The following is a 17790-nucleotide window of genomic DNA, read 5'->3' on the forward strand; positions in this document are numbered from 1 at the left end:
CTATACAATATTCTCTGCCCCAGGGAGGGGCTCCTGAGGGGGGCCTCGGTCCTGTTTACTGTGCAGCTGCGCCAGCTGCAGCACCGGCATGTTGCACAGGGGACACACTTTCCGGACTTCCAGCCACTTAACAAGGCACCTGCGGAACAGACAGCCACGTGGGAGACGTCAGCTCCAGACTTACAGCCCCCCCTGCCCGAGCTCACTGCTGAGACTGTCGGTTACACAGAGTCAGTGTGGAGTCTGGGGTGGGATCTCAGCCCTAAAATTCACACCAACCTCTTGACAAGCCAGAGCCTTCTATCTCTACAGGGTGACGTGAAGGTACCACATTCGGTACTTTATACTCCGGACACACGACTTCCTATAAAGTATGCTGGTGAAGGAAAGCAGGAAGACCCAAAGTTTGAAATAAAAGAACATTTCCAGAAGGGGAGATGGATGTGTCCGAAGAAAGCGCCATGTAGACCTACACTATTTACTGTGACTTAAAACAAATGGTTTGATTAAAACAGTCAAGAGATGGAAAGAGTTGTTGGGAAAGCCCAGCTAAAGAGCTGTTTATGAAGGCGTAGGATGGGCTGGAACTCTGCCCAAGCCTGCAGTGGTGTTCCAGTCTAGTCCCTCCTAATGTCACGTACACATGCATGTGCCCCACCCTGTGGAGTGCTGTCGGTTTTCTACACTACAAACCAATTGTAAAGCCACCATGCTTGGCTGGCAGTGCCCCACAGCCCACAGTAAGTTGGGTTAAACTAAATAATTCCACACCAATACTCACTTTCTGTGGAAGGCATGCTTACATGGGCAAATCCCCAGTTCATCTCGAGGCTTGAAGTCTTCTAGACACACAGCACAGAGCTGAAAGGCAAAGTCACAGGTGAGGCCAGTGTTCACCACAAAACACAGTGTGGGCTCCTGAAGCTTAGCAAAGCAACAGGAACTCGGGCTCCCTAAGGCTGTCAGTGAGAGGACCAGATATCAAGTGGAATTCTTAAAGCAGCTATGTTGAGTCATGCCTACCACCACTTGGGAGGTTGAAGCACGAAGACTGTTGTGAATTCAAGGACAACCTGTGACACAAATGAGATCTCACAGGGAACCAACCCCTGAGAACTCTGAGACTTCGTGTAAGGGTTACTCCTCACCATCAATCACGAGCACACAGCCGTGGCTGTGAGGGTGTACAGAGAGGTGTAACTGAAGAGGAAGACACCTTAAGTGTGAGCTAGGTGAAGTGAGTAAGGAGAGGAGGAGCAGGGAAGCTGGGTGTCAGCAGAGCTCAGGCCTCCGCTCCCAGGGCAGTGTGAGCAGCTCATCCGCCTAGAGCGATGACTAAGCCTGGCTCACTGCCTGCTCTCCTTCACCGCGATGGGCAGATAAACTCTCTCCTGTAAGCTGCTTTCCAGTGTTTCGTCACAGTGACAAGAAGACTAACTGATAATATACCATGTGCCTTATGGTATTGTCACAGAGCCGATAGAGATGCAGGGAGAGGGGAGGAGAGATGGGCTGATCTTTTCCAGCTTCTAAAAACGAAGGTATTGAAGCACGCCACTTATATTAGGAAACGGTTCCAGGAACAAGTGAAATACTTAAAAGGAACTTACCTCATGTAAATTAAGTTCTTTTACTTTTTCTTTTAATATAACCTGTAAGGTTAAAAAATTGTTCTTACACCACTGTAAATATATAGTGAATCAGATTACGTAGGCTACTATGTAGATCAGGCTACCCTTAAACTCATGGAGATCTGACTCTGAGTGCTACAATTAACAACATTCTTTTAAATATTTTGAAAAACACTTTTTTTTTTTGTTGTTGTTCTTTTAAGACAGGGTTTTCTCTGAATAGCCCTGTGTGTCCTGGAACTCACTCTGTAGACCAGGCTGGCCTCAAACTCAGAAATGCTGGGATTAAAGGCAAGTGCCACCCACTGGCTGAGTAATATTTAAATATAGGGTCTCATGATGGTCTTCATGCTCAGACCAGTCTGGACTACAAAATAGGTCCCAGATCAGCCTGGGGCATATAATAAGACCCTGTTTTGAAATAAAAGATGCCACCGCCCACAAAGCAAGCTGGAGTCATCAACCCATGGGCGAAAGGCCACTGACCCAAGGCAAGAGACTGGACACAGCAACACAGCTGGCCCCTCGTGAAGATCCACGCGGTGGGATGTGCACTCTATTAAATCAGGTGACTCGAAGGGTCACAGATGACAACATTGTCCTTTGACAAATACTCACTGAAACTGTCATTTTATCCTGTCATCTAAATTTTCTATAGCTCCAAATAATACCAATAAAAGATCACGTTAGAAGATCAACTGCTCTATTCTGTGGTATAAACTGACAAAGCAAAAGCTAAGATGAGTCCATATGAAGATAATCCCAGTTTAAACTATGAACGCATTCACAGCTTCCAAGTTTATTGAAAAGCACAGTAAAAGCGATTTGTGATTAACGTTCTCACCTGTTTGTAGGCATAAAATTCTTTGTGCGCTTGATGTCTCAGCCTAGAAGACACAAACCAACAGTGAGATACGGAGATTTCGGCGAGGGTGCCCGCTGAACCTTGGGTTCTAGAGAGATCTCATTGAAACAGGAATCTCAATACATTAGACATTGTAATGAAGATATAGATGTTAAGCAAAGTCTTAGGTCAATAGTTAATTTGTCTCATTCTTCTTAATTAAAAAACACACAAATTCAAGTGCAAAAACTAACTACACAGTTCAGAAATGTAAAAAAATATGTCTGCAGGAATAACTATCACCTGCATCAAGATACAGGTTCTTCTGAGGATCCCTGAAGTTCTGAAATTATCTTTCCCAGTCCCTGTCCACCTAGAGCGGGCCCTATTGGCCAAATGTAGATTAGCTGTGTCTGCTTTTAGACGTACATCAGGGGCCACTTGGTGCGTCCTCTTTTGTGTTTAGTTTCTTCCACTCCACAGTCCCTAACAGATTCTTTCTGCATCCAAGTGACAGAAATGTCTGCTTAGCCAAAGATTAAGAAGATAAATCTCTTGAAGTCAATGTCAGGAGACAAACATGCTATCCCAGCACTTGGGAGGCAGTGATAAAGGGATCAAAAGTTCAAGGTTATTCTTGGCTACAGAGAATTTGAGGCTAACCTGGGCTACATAAGACAGTCTCAAGACAATGCCCCATATTCTGAAAAATCATGTACTATTTTATCAACTTCACTTAGGTCTGAAGGCCACCTGAACCTATATTCTATGTGTGTTGTAAGGTCAGGTCTTGACTCTTTATCCTTGTACCGATTCTTACTGGTTTTATAGAGTTCACCTGGACTCTGCACCCTGTACCAGTGTGCTCTCTTCCTGCCTTGCATACTGGTTGCAAGGGCATCCCTCAAAAACTCTGAGTTCTGGGTCTGGTGTAACTTAGGCAACGGGAGAGACAGGAAAAAGGCCAACTGACCAAGTGATTGCAGGGCAGAAGCTGGACAGCAGCCCTAAGTCAAGGAAAGCTAGGGTTTGCTGGTAATTACCAAAACTACAAAGAGTGGATAAGAGATACACACTTTGACTGCCTGGACTCACCTGTTCCACACGTGAGAGGATCCTAGAAACCTAATACCCTGTGTAAATACTATGCTATTTTTTAATGTTTAATTCTAAGGGCTGGAGAGATGTGAGGACCAGGGTTTTGTTCCCAGCACCCACATCAGATAACTCATGGCTGTTTACGATTTCGGTTCTAATGCTATCTAGCGTTCACTCTTACCTGCACACATGTGATGCACACACTCATGTACACACATACACATTAAAAAATCCACAACTGTCATTCTAAAACAAACACGTAAAAGGTAAAGAAATATATATATTTTTGATTTGAGTAACTATGTTACTACAATGTAACTATGTAGGCCAGTCCGGCTTGGCTTAAGAACTTTCTGCCTTAGAACCCTGAACCACTATGCCCAGCTCACATAAACATTTTTCCCTGTTTCTCCAGTGCTTACAGTTATAGAAGTAGAGCACGGTGACCACACAATTAGAAAGCAACATGGCATAATCCTGACAGGACATCGGCCACCTCTCACCAACAGGCCCCCTTTGAATCCACAAGAGTTTTCACTCATGCCCTTTCCTTAGCAACATTCCAACCTGGGATCCATTTTACACCTTCCTGTGTCTGCTTAGCCTCTGTTACCATGGCAATTCCTTAGCTGTTTGATCCTCTGACACTTAATTACCTTTGGTTAGTTCAGGTATTGTCGACCATCAAGTTTCCATTGTACCATTCCTGACACACATCTTGGGGAGATAAGTTAAAATCATATCCCTAGGGCTGGAGAGATGGCTCAGTGGTTAGGAGCACTGACTGCTCTTCCAGAGGTGCTGAGTTCAATTCCCAGCAACCACATGGTGGCTCACAACCACCTGTAATGAGGTCTGGTGTGTCTGAAGACAGCAACAGTGTACTCATATACATGAAATAAATCTTCAAAAAAAATCATATTTCTATCTAATTTTTTGCTCGAGTATCTTTCTATTAATCTTAACATCCACCTTTCTCACCACAAAGATGCAATTATTTCTGTAGTTAATTGGGATTCACGCACAGGAGTGAAAGCAGCCAGTTACGGCAGCCCACAGACTTAATCCCAACACTCAGGAGGCAGAGGCAGGCAAATCTTGGAGCTGGAGGCCAGCCTGAGCTTCGTAGCAAGCTCCAGGCTAATCGTGACTACAAAATTAGATCATGTCTGAAAACAAAAATAAATCCCCAAATTCACATAATTTACAATAGTCTGTGCTCTGTGGGCTAAAATTTAATATGATCATTATTTGTTGTTCAAGCATATTGGAGCTAGACTATATAGTTTAGTGATAGAATGCTTGTCTAGCATGCAAGGTGGAGTGTGGACTGTTTAGTGTGTTATGCAGATAAGTAATTAATACATCAATACACAAGTACTTCTGCTTAGAGTCCTAAAGCTCTTGACTTAAAACATTGTCTTCTGACCCGTGATGACTTCAGATGACAATGGAACAAAATGCCTTCTACCAGAGCAACTTCCAGAAGACTAAGTCAGGACTCTGGAGGCAGAGGCAGAGGCAGAGGCAGAGGCAGAGGCAGAGGCAGGTGGATCTCTATAAGTGAATGGCTTGCCTGGTCTATGTAATGAGTACCAGGCCAGTCAGGGATGCATAGATTGAGGCTCTTTCTCAAAACAAAACAAAACACAACCTAAAACAAGAAAGTAGATTAAATCTTAAGAGACAATGGTGTAAGTGTATCAGAATGGGATGCTAAAATTGTGGAAAACTACTGAAGACCACTTTCTACTACAGCAGAAAACACCTCATCAGCAGACAGGACTGGGTTACTAAACACCTGTTCATGACTAAAATGCTGGGCTACTATGGCTTTAGAAACTGGTCCATTCTTACACATAATCTTTTTTGACCTTATGGTAGAAATGGCTGTTTCAAGTATTCTGAAGTATTTGAAAATATTAAAAGTTGATTACCTAATCAAGTAGCAACAGAAGAGTAAACTAAGGATGAAGACAAACACAGCAGTGCCAAACACCACAATATATATGTTGAGAGGCAGATTCTGGAATCCAATATTAGGCATCCTGAAGTTATAATGTGGGAAATCTGAGCTCATGGATGAACTGTGGGGAAAAAAACAATGGGAAAGAATTAGGTGTGGATAGACATCGTAGTGCATGTCTGTAATCCCAGCCCTTGGGTGAATGAGGCAGGAGAATTGCTATGAGTTTGAGGTTAGCCAAAGCTACAAAGTAAGACTGTAAAAAACAAAGAAACCAAAACCAAACTCCTTTTGGAACTAAGATGGCATCATATATTCATACCTGAGAGGCAACGGTTTTCTAATGCCTGACCTTAACTAAAATAAGGTAAAGTATTAATATTCTTATCTTCTTTCTGGCATTGATTCATCATATCAAATATTTACCAACTTAATTAGATTCAAAATATAGAGCATTTCAATTTACATTCCTAAGGCACCACATAAAATGTCAGTAATTAATCAACACAAAGAGCCTTTAAGTGCAAAAAGAAAATGTATTAAACAGAGGGTTAAGTAATTACACAGCATCAAATGTTACAGTTTGGTTATTTCTCAAAAACTTTAATAACAGAGTTGGGCCTGGTAATGCACAGCTTTAATTCCTATGTTCAGAGGCAGAAGTAGGTAGATTTCTGTGAGTTCAAGTCCAGCTTGTCTTCACAAGTTGTTCTAGGCTATCCAGGAATATACAGTGAGAATCTAAAACAACATATAAAACAAATGAAAAAACTGGTTTATCATGTGATCCAACAATTCCAGTCTTAGCAACATGACAAAGCTCTGCAAATACTTCAAACAAACCCTGTGTATAAACGCTCTTAGCAGCACAATTCATTGTTGCTCAAAGGTGGAAAGGCCCAGATGCCTAATGAGATGAACAAACCCTGTGTATAAATGCTCTTAGCAGCACAATTCATTGTTGCTCAAAGGTGGAAAGGCCCAGATGCCTAATGAAATGAACAGGTAAACAAACGACTGTGTTTGTCACCTACAATGAAGTTCTAGTCAGCCATAGAAAGTGGACGGAATTTCCTGGGAACCCACTCGCCAGGGAAGCTCTCAATCTCCTTCTTACCCCCACTCTGTAGCAGGCCACCCTACTAGGCCCCTGCCTCTCTGCCCCATTCCTGGGACACTAAACAGATCATAGGGAACACCTTGCTTTCTTCCCTTTTGTGGATCCCTTCAAACCACCCAACCCCATCCTCATTCCCAAGACCTAGAGATACATTTACCTGAAACCCCCAATGGGCACACCTGGCAGGATCCCAGAAGAATCCCCTAGCTGGTAGTACACAGCTACCACATGTTCCTAAGATCCAGAAAGGCAAAAGAACAAGGAACAAAACACTACCCAAAGACAAGGCTAATATGAGAACTTAGAAGTATGATCATCACAAATCCAGATGCCTAGATACCAGCGTAAAAACAGAAGGACAGTGTGTCTCCACTACAGCCTAGCATCCTTACTACAGTAGGCCCCACGGCTTGTCAACATAGCTGAAGCTCAGGACTAGGACTTAAAGTAGTCTTTATAAATCTAATAGAGGATCTTAAGGAGGAAATGAATAAATCCCTAAAGAACTCTAGAAAAACAGACAAAAGTGAGAGAAAGTGAATAAAACAATCTAAAACCCATAAGTAAAAATGGCATCAATAAAGAAGACCCAAGGTTGGAGAGATGGCTCAGTGGTTAAGAGCACTGACTGTTCTTCCAGAGGTTCTGAGTTCAATTCCCAGCAACCACATGGTGGTTCACAACCATCTGTGATGTGATCTTATGCCCTCTTCTGGTGTGTCTGAAGACAGCTACAGTGTACTTATATATAATAAATAAATCTTAAAAAAAAAAAAAAAGAAAACCCAAATATCTGAGAAACATCTGGAAATAAAAAATTTAGGAACTCAAATGGGTATCTCAGAGGTAAGCCTTTCTTGCCAACAGAATAAGAGATAGAAGAGAGAAGCTGAGGCACCGAAGGTATGATATTTGAAATGGATACTGTACTGGCTAGCTTTGTGTCAACTTGACACAAGCTGGAGTTATCACAGAGAAAGGAGCCTCAGCTGAGGAAATACCTCCATGAGATCCAGCTGTAAGGCATTTTCTCAACTGGTGATCAAGGGGGAGGGCCCAGCCCATTGTGGGTGGTGCCATCCCTGGACTGATAGACCTGGGTTCTATAATAAAGCAAGATGAGCAAGCCAGGGGAAGCAAGCCAGGGGAAGTAAGCCAGTAGGTAACATCCCTCCATGGCCTCTGCATCAGCTCCTGCTTCCTGACCTGCTTGAGTTCCAGTCCTGACTTTCTTTGGTGATGAACAGCAACGAGAAAATGTAAGCTGAATAAACCCTTTCCTTCCCAAGTTGCTTTTTGGTCATGTTATTTGTGCAGGAATAGAAACCCTGACTAAAACAAATCCTGTCACAAAACAGCCAGGAAATCTGGGACACTATGAAAAGACCAAATCTAAGAAGAACAGGATAGAGGAAGAAGAAACCCAGGTCAAAGGCACAGAAAACAGACCAGACCAGAAAAGAAATTCCTCTAGGCACAACAATCAAAATACTGTGCATACAGAACAATGAAAGAATATTTAAAAATTGCAAAGGAAAAAGACCAGGTGTTAGAAAAAAGGTGTTAGAATTGCACCTAACATCTTAATGGGGACTTTAAAAGCCAGATGTAGAATAAAAAGATGTTTGACAGACTGAGACCACAGACACTGTCCCAGACTACTATACCCAGCAAAACTGTCAATCACAATAGTTGGTGGCCTGGGTAGGTAGAGCACACCCGAGATGACCCTAGACATCCAGAGGCTCCAGTGCCACTAAGATGAGCAAGTAAGTGGTAAAGAGATGGAGACAGAAGTAGTATGGTGTGTGCAAAATGAAGAGGGGCTGAACCAGAGACTCAGTGGGGTAGTAAGGAACAGCCTGATGTGAGTAGCCTACAACGACACCTGAGGCCATGGTTTAGGTCCTGGCCCATGACCCCTGCTGTGGGGGTCTGTTACACCAAAGGCCATGTGGACATCTCCGAGGGCTGGCCTACCTCTCACCTCAGCATTGTGGGAGAGGTAGCAGCACCCTGCACCAGCTGCAGCATTTAATACACTCACACCTCACCTGGGCAGCACAGTAGATGAGCTGTTTCTGTCCCTTGCCTGGGCAGTGCTGCAGAGCTGGCTCTGGTGGAGTAGGTGCAGGTGAGCCAGCCCAGGGGGAGGGGAGATGTGTGTGGGAGAGCTGGAGGGGAGGTTTGACCAACTCGGCTACCATCCAGACCCAGGACTTGGAGTTGACCTACCACAACATGTACCCCATCTATGAACTGCTAGAGCATTTGAAAGGGCTGGTGCTGCAAAACTAAAGCTACAGGACCTCCATGACACAAAGCAACAACAATCCTAGAGGAATCACAGTGAGGATTCAGTGTTGATAATGTAGCAGAAGCCAGAGGCCTCAAACCAGACCAGTGACTCAATGCGATGAGCATTTGCATGAAAAGCTGTTTTGGCAAAACGGTATATTGTGTGACACACTGCACCTTCTACACTAAGATTTTGTTTGTTTTTGTTTGTTTTCTGTTGGGAGGAGATTGCAAGGGCAGAGAGGGAGACTGTGGAGGGATGGGGAGATGAGTGGGATTGGGGTGCATGATGGGAAATTCACAAAGAATCAATAAAAGTTTTAAAAAATGAATGGAAAATTAAGATATTCTATGATAAAACCAAATTTAAACAGTATATATCTACAAATCCAGCTTTACAGATGGTATTAGAAGGAAAACTTCAACCTAAAGAGGTTAGCCATACCCAAGAACATCCAAATACAATGAATAAATAACCCCAAGCCATCAAAGCAAAGGTAAAGGCACAGCATGACAACAAAATAACAAAGAAATGAACACTGTTCAATAATACCTGTCAACATGGATGGCCTCAATTCCACAATTAAAACCAACCAACCAAACAAACAAACACCAGACTGATGGACTGGATTAGAAAACAGGATCCATCTTCTGCTGCATCCAAGAAACACACCTTAACATCAAGGACAGACAGTACCTCAGAGTAAAGGATGGAAAAGGATATTCCAAGCAAATGGACCTAAGAAGCAAGCTGGTGTGGCTATTCTTCTTTTTTTTTTTTTTTTAAAGATTTATTTATTTTATGTGAGCACACTGTTGCTGTCTTCAGACACACCAGAAGAGGGCATCAGATCCCATTACAGATGGTTGTGAGCCACCATGTAGTTGCTGGGAATTGAACTAGGGACCTCTGGAAGAGCAGTCAGTACTCTTAACCTCTGAGCCATCTCTCCAGCCCTGGTGTGGCTGCTATTCTAATGTCTGACAAATTAGACTTAATACCAAAGTAAGCAGAAGACATTGTGAAAGACACTACATACACAAAGGAAAAACCCACCAAGAGGCCACTGCAATTCTTTTATGCACAGCACAAGGGCATCCAAATTCATAAACTACTACTACATCTTGAATCACATACTGGTCCTCATACAGTGATAGTGGGAGATTTTAATACTCCCACCAGTTAACAGGTCATCCAGATGAAAACTAAACAGAAATGTTGGATCCAAATAATGTCATAAATCAAATCAACCTACCAAAAACATATAGAACATTCCACCCAGACAGAATATACTTCCTTCCAAAAAGTATATGAACATTCCATGCAAAAAGAATACACTTCCTTCTTAGTAGCACATGGAACTTTCTCCAAAATTGACCACATACTTGGCTACAAAAAGTGAGTCTTAAAAGATACAATAAAACTAAAATAATAATCTGCATCCTATATAACCTCCATGGAGTCAAGCTGGATATCAACAACAGAAACAAGAGAAAGCTTATAGACCCATGGATGCTGAGCAACACAGTACACACTACTGAATGAGAAATGGATCAAGACATATAGCTGTCTCCTGAGAGGCAGACGCTCTTGACCAACCATTGGACTGAGAATAGGGTCTCCAATGGAGGAGTTATAAAAAGGACTGAAGGAGCTGAAGGGATTTTTCAACCCTATAGGAAGAACAAGAATATCAACCAACCAGCTCTCCCCCTCCCTCGAGAGTGCCTGGGACTAAACCACCAACCAAAGAGTACATATGGAGAAAACCCCATGGCTCCAGCTGCATATGTAGCAGAGAATGGCCTTATCAGGCATTAACGAGAGGAGAGGCCCTAGATCCTGTAAAGTCTAGATTCCCCAGAGTAGGGAAATGCCAGGGTGGGGAGGTGGGAGGGAGTGGGAGGGAGGGTAGAGGAACTCTCATAGAGGTAGGGGGATAGGGTGATTCAGGAGGAGAAACTTGGAAAGGGGATAACATTTGAAATATAAGTAAAAAAATATCTAATCAAAAAATAAATAAATAAAAGCACATGATTATCTCATTAAATGCAGAAAAGGCCTTTGACAAAATCCAATATCCCTCCATAATAAATAGTCCTGAAGAGACAAAGAATATACCTTAACATAATAAAGGCAATTTATAGCAAGCTCATAGTCAACATCAAATTAAATAGAAAGATTCTCCATACTTATTAAATACAGTACTTGAAGTCTTAGCTATAGCAGTAAGACAACTAAAGGAGACCAAGGGAAATTGGGAAGGAAGTTATCAAAGTATCTTCATTTGCAGATATTATATTACACATAAATGGCCCTAAAAGCACCACTGGGAAATTTCTGCAGCTGACAAAAACTTTCAGCATAGAAGCTGAATACAGAATCAACTCAAGGCAATCAGTAGCCTTCCTATATACAAGTGACAAATGGACTGAGAAAGAAATTGAGAAAACAAGACCTTTTTTTTTTCACACAACATATATTTATCCATAAAAATGCGATAAACTGTAGTAAAAAAGGTGACACAAAATACAGAATCCCACTAGCAGCTTTGCATAGTGACAGAGGTAAGACATTTCATAATGGCCTCAAATAATATAAAATATCTTGAAGTAACTCTAACCAAGCATTTGAAAGACTTGTATGATAAAAACTAAGACACTGATTAGAGAAACTGAAGAAGACAGCAGAAGATCTCCCATGCTCACACACCAGTAGGATTAACACAGTAAAAATGGCCTTCTAATGAAAAGCAATCTACAGTTTCAATGTAATCTCCATCAAAATTCCATTCACAGGTCTTGAAAGGACAAATTTTGGCTTCATATGAAAACACAACACATACATGCACACACAAATAGAATAGCTAAAACAACCCTAAATAATAATAAATAACCATCCCTGACCTCAAATTGTCCTACAGAGCTATGGTAATAAAAAACAATGTTGTAGAGGAGTTTTCATCCAACATGGCAGCTCTGGCTAGAATACAGTCACACCCTTAGTACATTTAATCCCCAAAAGCAATGTCTAATTGAAGGAGAAAGTGCCCCAATCAGAGAAAAGACTTAACAGAAGAGTATATGCCCAATTATCACAAGGACAGGAAAGAGTCTACTTAAGAGCAATACCAGGGAGTTGGAAGTCAGCCAGTTGTGAGTTGAATCAGTTAGGAGTCAGTGCGGTGAGTGCATTACAGTTAGACTGAGTTCATTTTTAAGTTCACACAGTTTAGTGAAGGACCCCAAAGGCATCTGAATCCAGAATAAGGAGCCAGAAGATTAGAACAGATTGACAGTTTAAGGCCAAGCAGAGCAATTAAGTGAGAAGCTAAGAGAAACCAGACTGAATCAGTCAGCTTGGAGAGGAGTTTGGGTCAGAACAGCTGAGTTGAAACTAGAAAAGATGAGCTTATTTAGGAAGCCTCTGAAATGACAATATATATGTATATATATTATAGAAGTTATATTTAAATATTATGGTATTGGTACAAAAATACAAATGCTGATCAATGAGATGAAACTGAAGACCCAGATGTAAATCCTTACACCCATGGACACTTGCTTTTTGATAAAGTCAAAGACACACACATGGGGAAAAAAGCAGCAACTTCAACAAATGGTGCTGGTCAAACTGGATGGCTGTATGTAGAAGAATCCAAATAGATCTGTACTTATCACCATGTATCCAAATGTATCAAAGACCTCAACATAAAACCAGATACACTGAACCTGAGAGAAGAGAAAGTGGGAAGCAACCTTGACTGCACCGGCACAGGAAAAGGCTTTCTGAATAGAACACTGATAGTACACGCACTAAGATCGACAATAAATGAAACGGGAAAGCTTCTGCTTGGCAGAGAACACTATCGTTCGGGCAGTCTACAGGATGGGAAAAGATCTGTACTAATTATACATCCAGCAGAACAAATACCAAATATATATGAACTCAAGGGAAAGAAAGCCAAACCAACATAGACACCAAGAAAACAAGTAAGCTAATTTAAAGATGGGATACAGATCTAAATAGAACATCCAAAAGGAAACTTAAATGTTCATCCTTAGTCACCAGGGAAATGTAAATCAAAACTACTTTGAGATATCGTCTTAACCTGTCAGAATGGCTAAGATCAACAAAACAAATTACAGTTCATGCTTGCAAGGATCTGGAATAAAAGAAATACTCATCTGTTGTTGGTGGGCCTGGAAACTTGCAAAGGCACACATATCACACAATGGGATTCAGTGTGCTGGTTCTTCAGGAAGAGGGGAATCAAACTACCCCCAGATCCACATCTGGGACATATACTCAAAGGATGCTCCACCCTACCAAAGATGCTTGCTCAATGTTCATTGCAATAGCCAGAAATTGAAAACCTAGATGTTCATCAGATATCCCACTACCTTTCCTTTATACTACCAATTTAAAAAGAACAAAAAAAAAATTACTGGAAATGAACTGAATAATTAAACTTTAGAAGAATAAATCATGTAAGCCAGAAACAAAGGGAAAACCAAAAATAGATTAAGAGACAACAAAACAAAACAAAAACCAAGTAGGTTTGAGTCAACTAACCAAACAAAACATTAAAAATTTTGCTATTGAGACCTTTAAAATCTAATGACAATGTATTAATTTATAATTTAGATTAATATATTTTGTAGGCATATAAACAGCCAAAGTGGCTCAAGAAGACCTGACCTAAAAAACAATTATGCCCTTGAGGACCTTAAGCATGCCAAGCAAGAACGCTACAACTAAGCTGTTCTCTTGCGTGGCTGCTTGGGGCTGCATGGCCAGTCTGTGGGCTGCTGTACTGTTGCATAATTGGGTGGGTGGCGTTGGCATTTTTACAGTCTACAGTGCCTGTGCCTCTGAACGTATGCCAGTAAGTTCCCACTAGTCACAATTTTCACCACTTCCTGTCACTTACTGTTTCTGTTGCTATTTTTCTCTAACAAGATAATGTTTCTGCTTGTGTTCAAATGAAAGATAGGGAAGAAAAAAGAAAGAAAGAAAGAAAGCCAGTAGAGGGTGTTGTGACTTTATTTTCTATGCAATAAGCATGTCTTCCTTAGGTCCTTGTCTGGCTGGCCCCTTCTGCCACTAAACCTATCATTGTCTTTATTTTGTCTTACTTTTCATTTTTTATTGGTTGTTTTACTTATTTACATTTCAACTATTATCCCCCTTCCCCACCCCTCTGCCTCTTTGAGAGTGCTCCCCACCCGACCACCCACTCCTGCCACAGGGCCCTAGCATTCCCCTACCCTGGGTCATCAAGCCTCCACCAGACCAAGGGACCCCCCCTCCCAGTAATGCCTGATAAAGCAATCCTCTGCTACACATCCAGCAGGAGCCATGGGTCCCTTCATGTGTACTCTTTGGCTGGTTGTTTAGTCCCTGGGAGCTTTGTGGTCTGGTTGGTTGATATTGCTGATCTTCCGATGGGGTTGAAAACCCCTTCAGCTCCTTCAGTCCTTGCCCTAACTCCTCCTTTGGTGTTCCCATGCTCAGTCCAATGTTTGGCTGCAAGCATCCACCTCTGCATGGGTCAGGTTCTGGTAGAGCCTCTCAGGGGACAGATATACCAGGCTCCTGTCAGCATGCACTTCTTGGTATCAGCAATAGTGTCTCCGTTTGGTGTCTGCAGATTAGATGGATCCCTAGGTGGGGCAGTCTCTGGATGGTCTTTCCTTCCGTCTCTGCATCTTCATTTTTTTCTATCTTTGGTTTTCCCGTATCTGATTTAAAAAAATGTTCACTTATATTCTCTTTTCTCATTTTCATGGCTTTATTCTTAAATTTAAATGTTTAATCCACCGTGAATGTGATATCAGAAAACACTATGATGTCTATGATGCCTTCGTATTAATTTCAGCACATTAGTAATTCATTCAGGGCAAAGCAGTAGTTTCTTTTTAATATTTCAAAATTATCCTTACATAATCTTTTCCAGGTATGTTTATTTTTAAAGATTTATTTTTAATATGTGTAGGTGCATATGTCTGCATGTGCACATCATCAGTGCAAGTGCGTTCCTGGGGAGGCCAGGGGCAGTGGACAGCCTGGAGAGAGAGCGAAGGAAGCCTGAAGATACACCTGAAGTAGGTGTTGGGAACTGAACCTGAGTCGTCCGGTTGTATTAACAGGCAGGACCTTTGAGAGGTGCACAGCCATGGGCTTTTCTCTCAGAAATGATTTATGACGGGACAGATTTGGCCATTCTATTGGCTTTTCTTTGTCTTTCCACTATATTATAAGGCAGAAGGAAGGCCCTTGTGAGAAGCCTCAAACAAAATGAGAAGTACATTTCTGATAATTGTGTGAGTGTGTATGATGTATCTGCGTACACACGTGTGTTTGTGTGAGTGTTTTCCTCAAATGTTCTCTCTCCTTTCCTATGGAACAGACTCTCACTGGAGCCCACTGACTTAGTTAGATAGGGTTGTCAACAAGTTCCAGGAGTCTCCATATAGTGTGCGTAGGGAGACTGGATACCAGCGCTCATGTGTGGAAGTCAGAGAACAATCTGTGGAGTCATTTCTCCCCACTCACAACCTGACTTATGAGGACAGAACCAGGCTTGAATGGCAAACACTTTGCCTGCCAAGCCATCTTATTAGCTCTTAGCCTTATTTTTGAGACAAAGTCTCTCAATGAACCTGAGCTCACCAATTTAGATAGATGGTGTGTTGGTTACTTCTCTATTGCTATGTCAAGCACGATGACCAAGGCAACTTATAAAATAAACATTTGATTTGGGGGCTTACAGTTCCAGTTCATGGCAGGGAACATGACAGCAGGCAGGCAGGCAGGCAAACAAGCAAGAAAAGAAAGAAAGAAACCATAGTGACACAGGTCCTTCTATAAGACCACACATCCAAATCCTTCTCTAACACTTTCTCCAACTGGGGACCAAACCTGAGTCTATGGGGGCCATTCTCAGACCACCACCCATGTTTAGCCAAGAAAGGCCCTGCTTTTTCCTTCTGCTAAGAATCTTAACTCAGGTCTACATGCTTGTGGGACCAGCACTTTTTTATCAGATGAAGCCAGTATCAGTTCCTCTTAATTTTAATGTTTTAAATCCCCCAGTCTGTGGGATTCTTTGATAGCAGCACACCTGGGCTAAGATAAATCTTTATGTACAACAGTCATCCTAGACTTACTCTATTCCTTTAGACAGATTTGAGTTTTAGGGTTTTTTGTTTTGTTTTTGCAGCCAGGTCTCACTATGTAGCCCCGGCTGACCTGGAACTCGCTATGTGAACCAAACCTTAGGTTTTATTTTTATTTTTCACAACAGAGTCCTGCCCATGCTGTCCTTGAACTTCAGACCTTGCTGCTTTAGGTACCTGAGTGCTGGGACTGCAGGCCCGAGTGGACCGCGCTATGCATAGCTGGAACTGGCGTGCAATACAAAGAATACAAAGCCTGGGGGTCCTAAGACAGACAGAACTGACCTTGCAGACTGCTTCTCGGAGGAAATGAAGAACACAGATGTGCTGGTTGGTTCTGTCACCTTGACACAAACTTAGACACATCAGAAAGAGAGAATCTTAATTGAGAAAATGCCTCTATAATACCAGCCTGCAAACAAGTCGGTGGGGCATTTTCTTGAGTAATGATTGACATGGGAGGGACAGGCCATTGTGGGCAGTGATACCCCTGGGCAGGTGGTTCTGGGTTGTATGAGAAAGCAGGCTGAGCAAGCCGGTAAGTAGCACTCTCCCGAGGCCTCTGCATCAGCTCCCTGCCTCCAGGTTCCTCCCTTGGGTTCCTGCCCTGACTCCTCTGGATGATGGACTGTAAGCTGTAAGCAATAATAATTTCCTATTCACGTTGCTTTTGGTCATGGTATTTACCACAGCAATAGAAACCCTAAGGAACAGGGAAGTTTATATATTCTTTTGTATCTTGAAATTAATATGCTGTATGTTTCAAAATACAGCATTTTAAGGTAAAAAACAACCTGCAATGAAAATATTTGTTTAATCTTCACATGTCAGAGACAAGTAAAAGACTTGAAGGAGACAGTGTTGAGAATGGCTGTGTATGAAGTAGAGATTCCATATGTATAACTAGACATGTTTTTCTGCCATTACCAGTGAATGCCAAAAACCCAAGTTCCTCAATACTGAAGAGAAAAAATACTTTCCTTTATTCTAACTCTGAATTCACTTAGATTATATGCTAAGAATTGTGTTTCTCTCATCAAAGTTGCCTAAGGAAATAAGTGTGAAAATATGAGGCCCAGTCTGTGAATGTGGCACCTTCAGAGGTGATGTGTACTGGAGGTGCTGAGCCAGAACCTTAGCTGGTGTCCCTGGTGGCACCGAAGCCACACTTCCCAGATGTGCCAGCCTCTACCACTTAGATTTCAAAGATCTCCCTCTGCACTCCAGGCTCTTACAATCTACTGTGTTACTTCCTTGTTGGAAACAGATATCCATTCTATCAGGGAATAAGATCTCAGTTAAAAAACATCTTTTATGCCCCAAGTGCAAACAGCTAAGCAAGACAACTGCCTGGCATTTTATAACCATTTCTCTAGTGAACCGGATCTATATTGTTTGAGTTGGTCTGAGGTCATTCCTATTTCTTCCTGCTGAAGGAGCTGGCTGACCAGCTGGGCCATGAAGACCTGTAACCACAGCACCATAGAGCCTGGGGCAGGGCACTGTGAGACCCAGGTTGGCCCAGGCAATGTAGTGAGACTGGGTATCAAAAACATAAAAGAAAAAAAGAACCAGGGGCTATGGTTTACTGGTAGAATGCTGAGCAGGCCCTAGGGCCAATCTCCAGTATTTAAAATCAAATGGCCGATAT

General features: G+C 42.1%; 1 protein-coding gene across 1 annotated transcript; it reads right to left on the reverse strand.

The window, feature by feature from the left end:
- RNF24 (ring finger protein 24) lies at positions 1-5653 on the reverse strand (the record flags this gene model as incomplete). Its single annotated transcript, XM_080931206.1, has 5 exons — positions 1-139; positions 782-861; positions 1611-1652; positions 2476-2518; positions 5511-5653. 5 exons carry the CDS (start codon positions 5651-5653, stop codon positions 1-3), a joined length of 447 nt encoding a protein of 148 aa, XP_080787332.1.
- Positions 5654-17790: the final 12137 nt, after the last annotated feature.

Source organism: Micromys minutus, assembly GCF_963924665.1.
Source record: "Micromys minutus genome assembly, chromosome: 17".
NCBI classification, from domain to species: domain Eukaryota; kingdom Metazoa; phylum Chordata; class Mammalia; order Rodentia; family Muridae; genus Micromys; species Micromys minutus.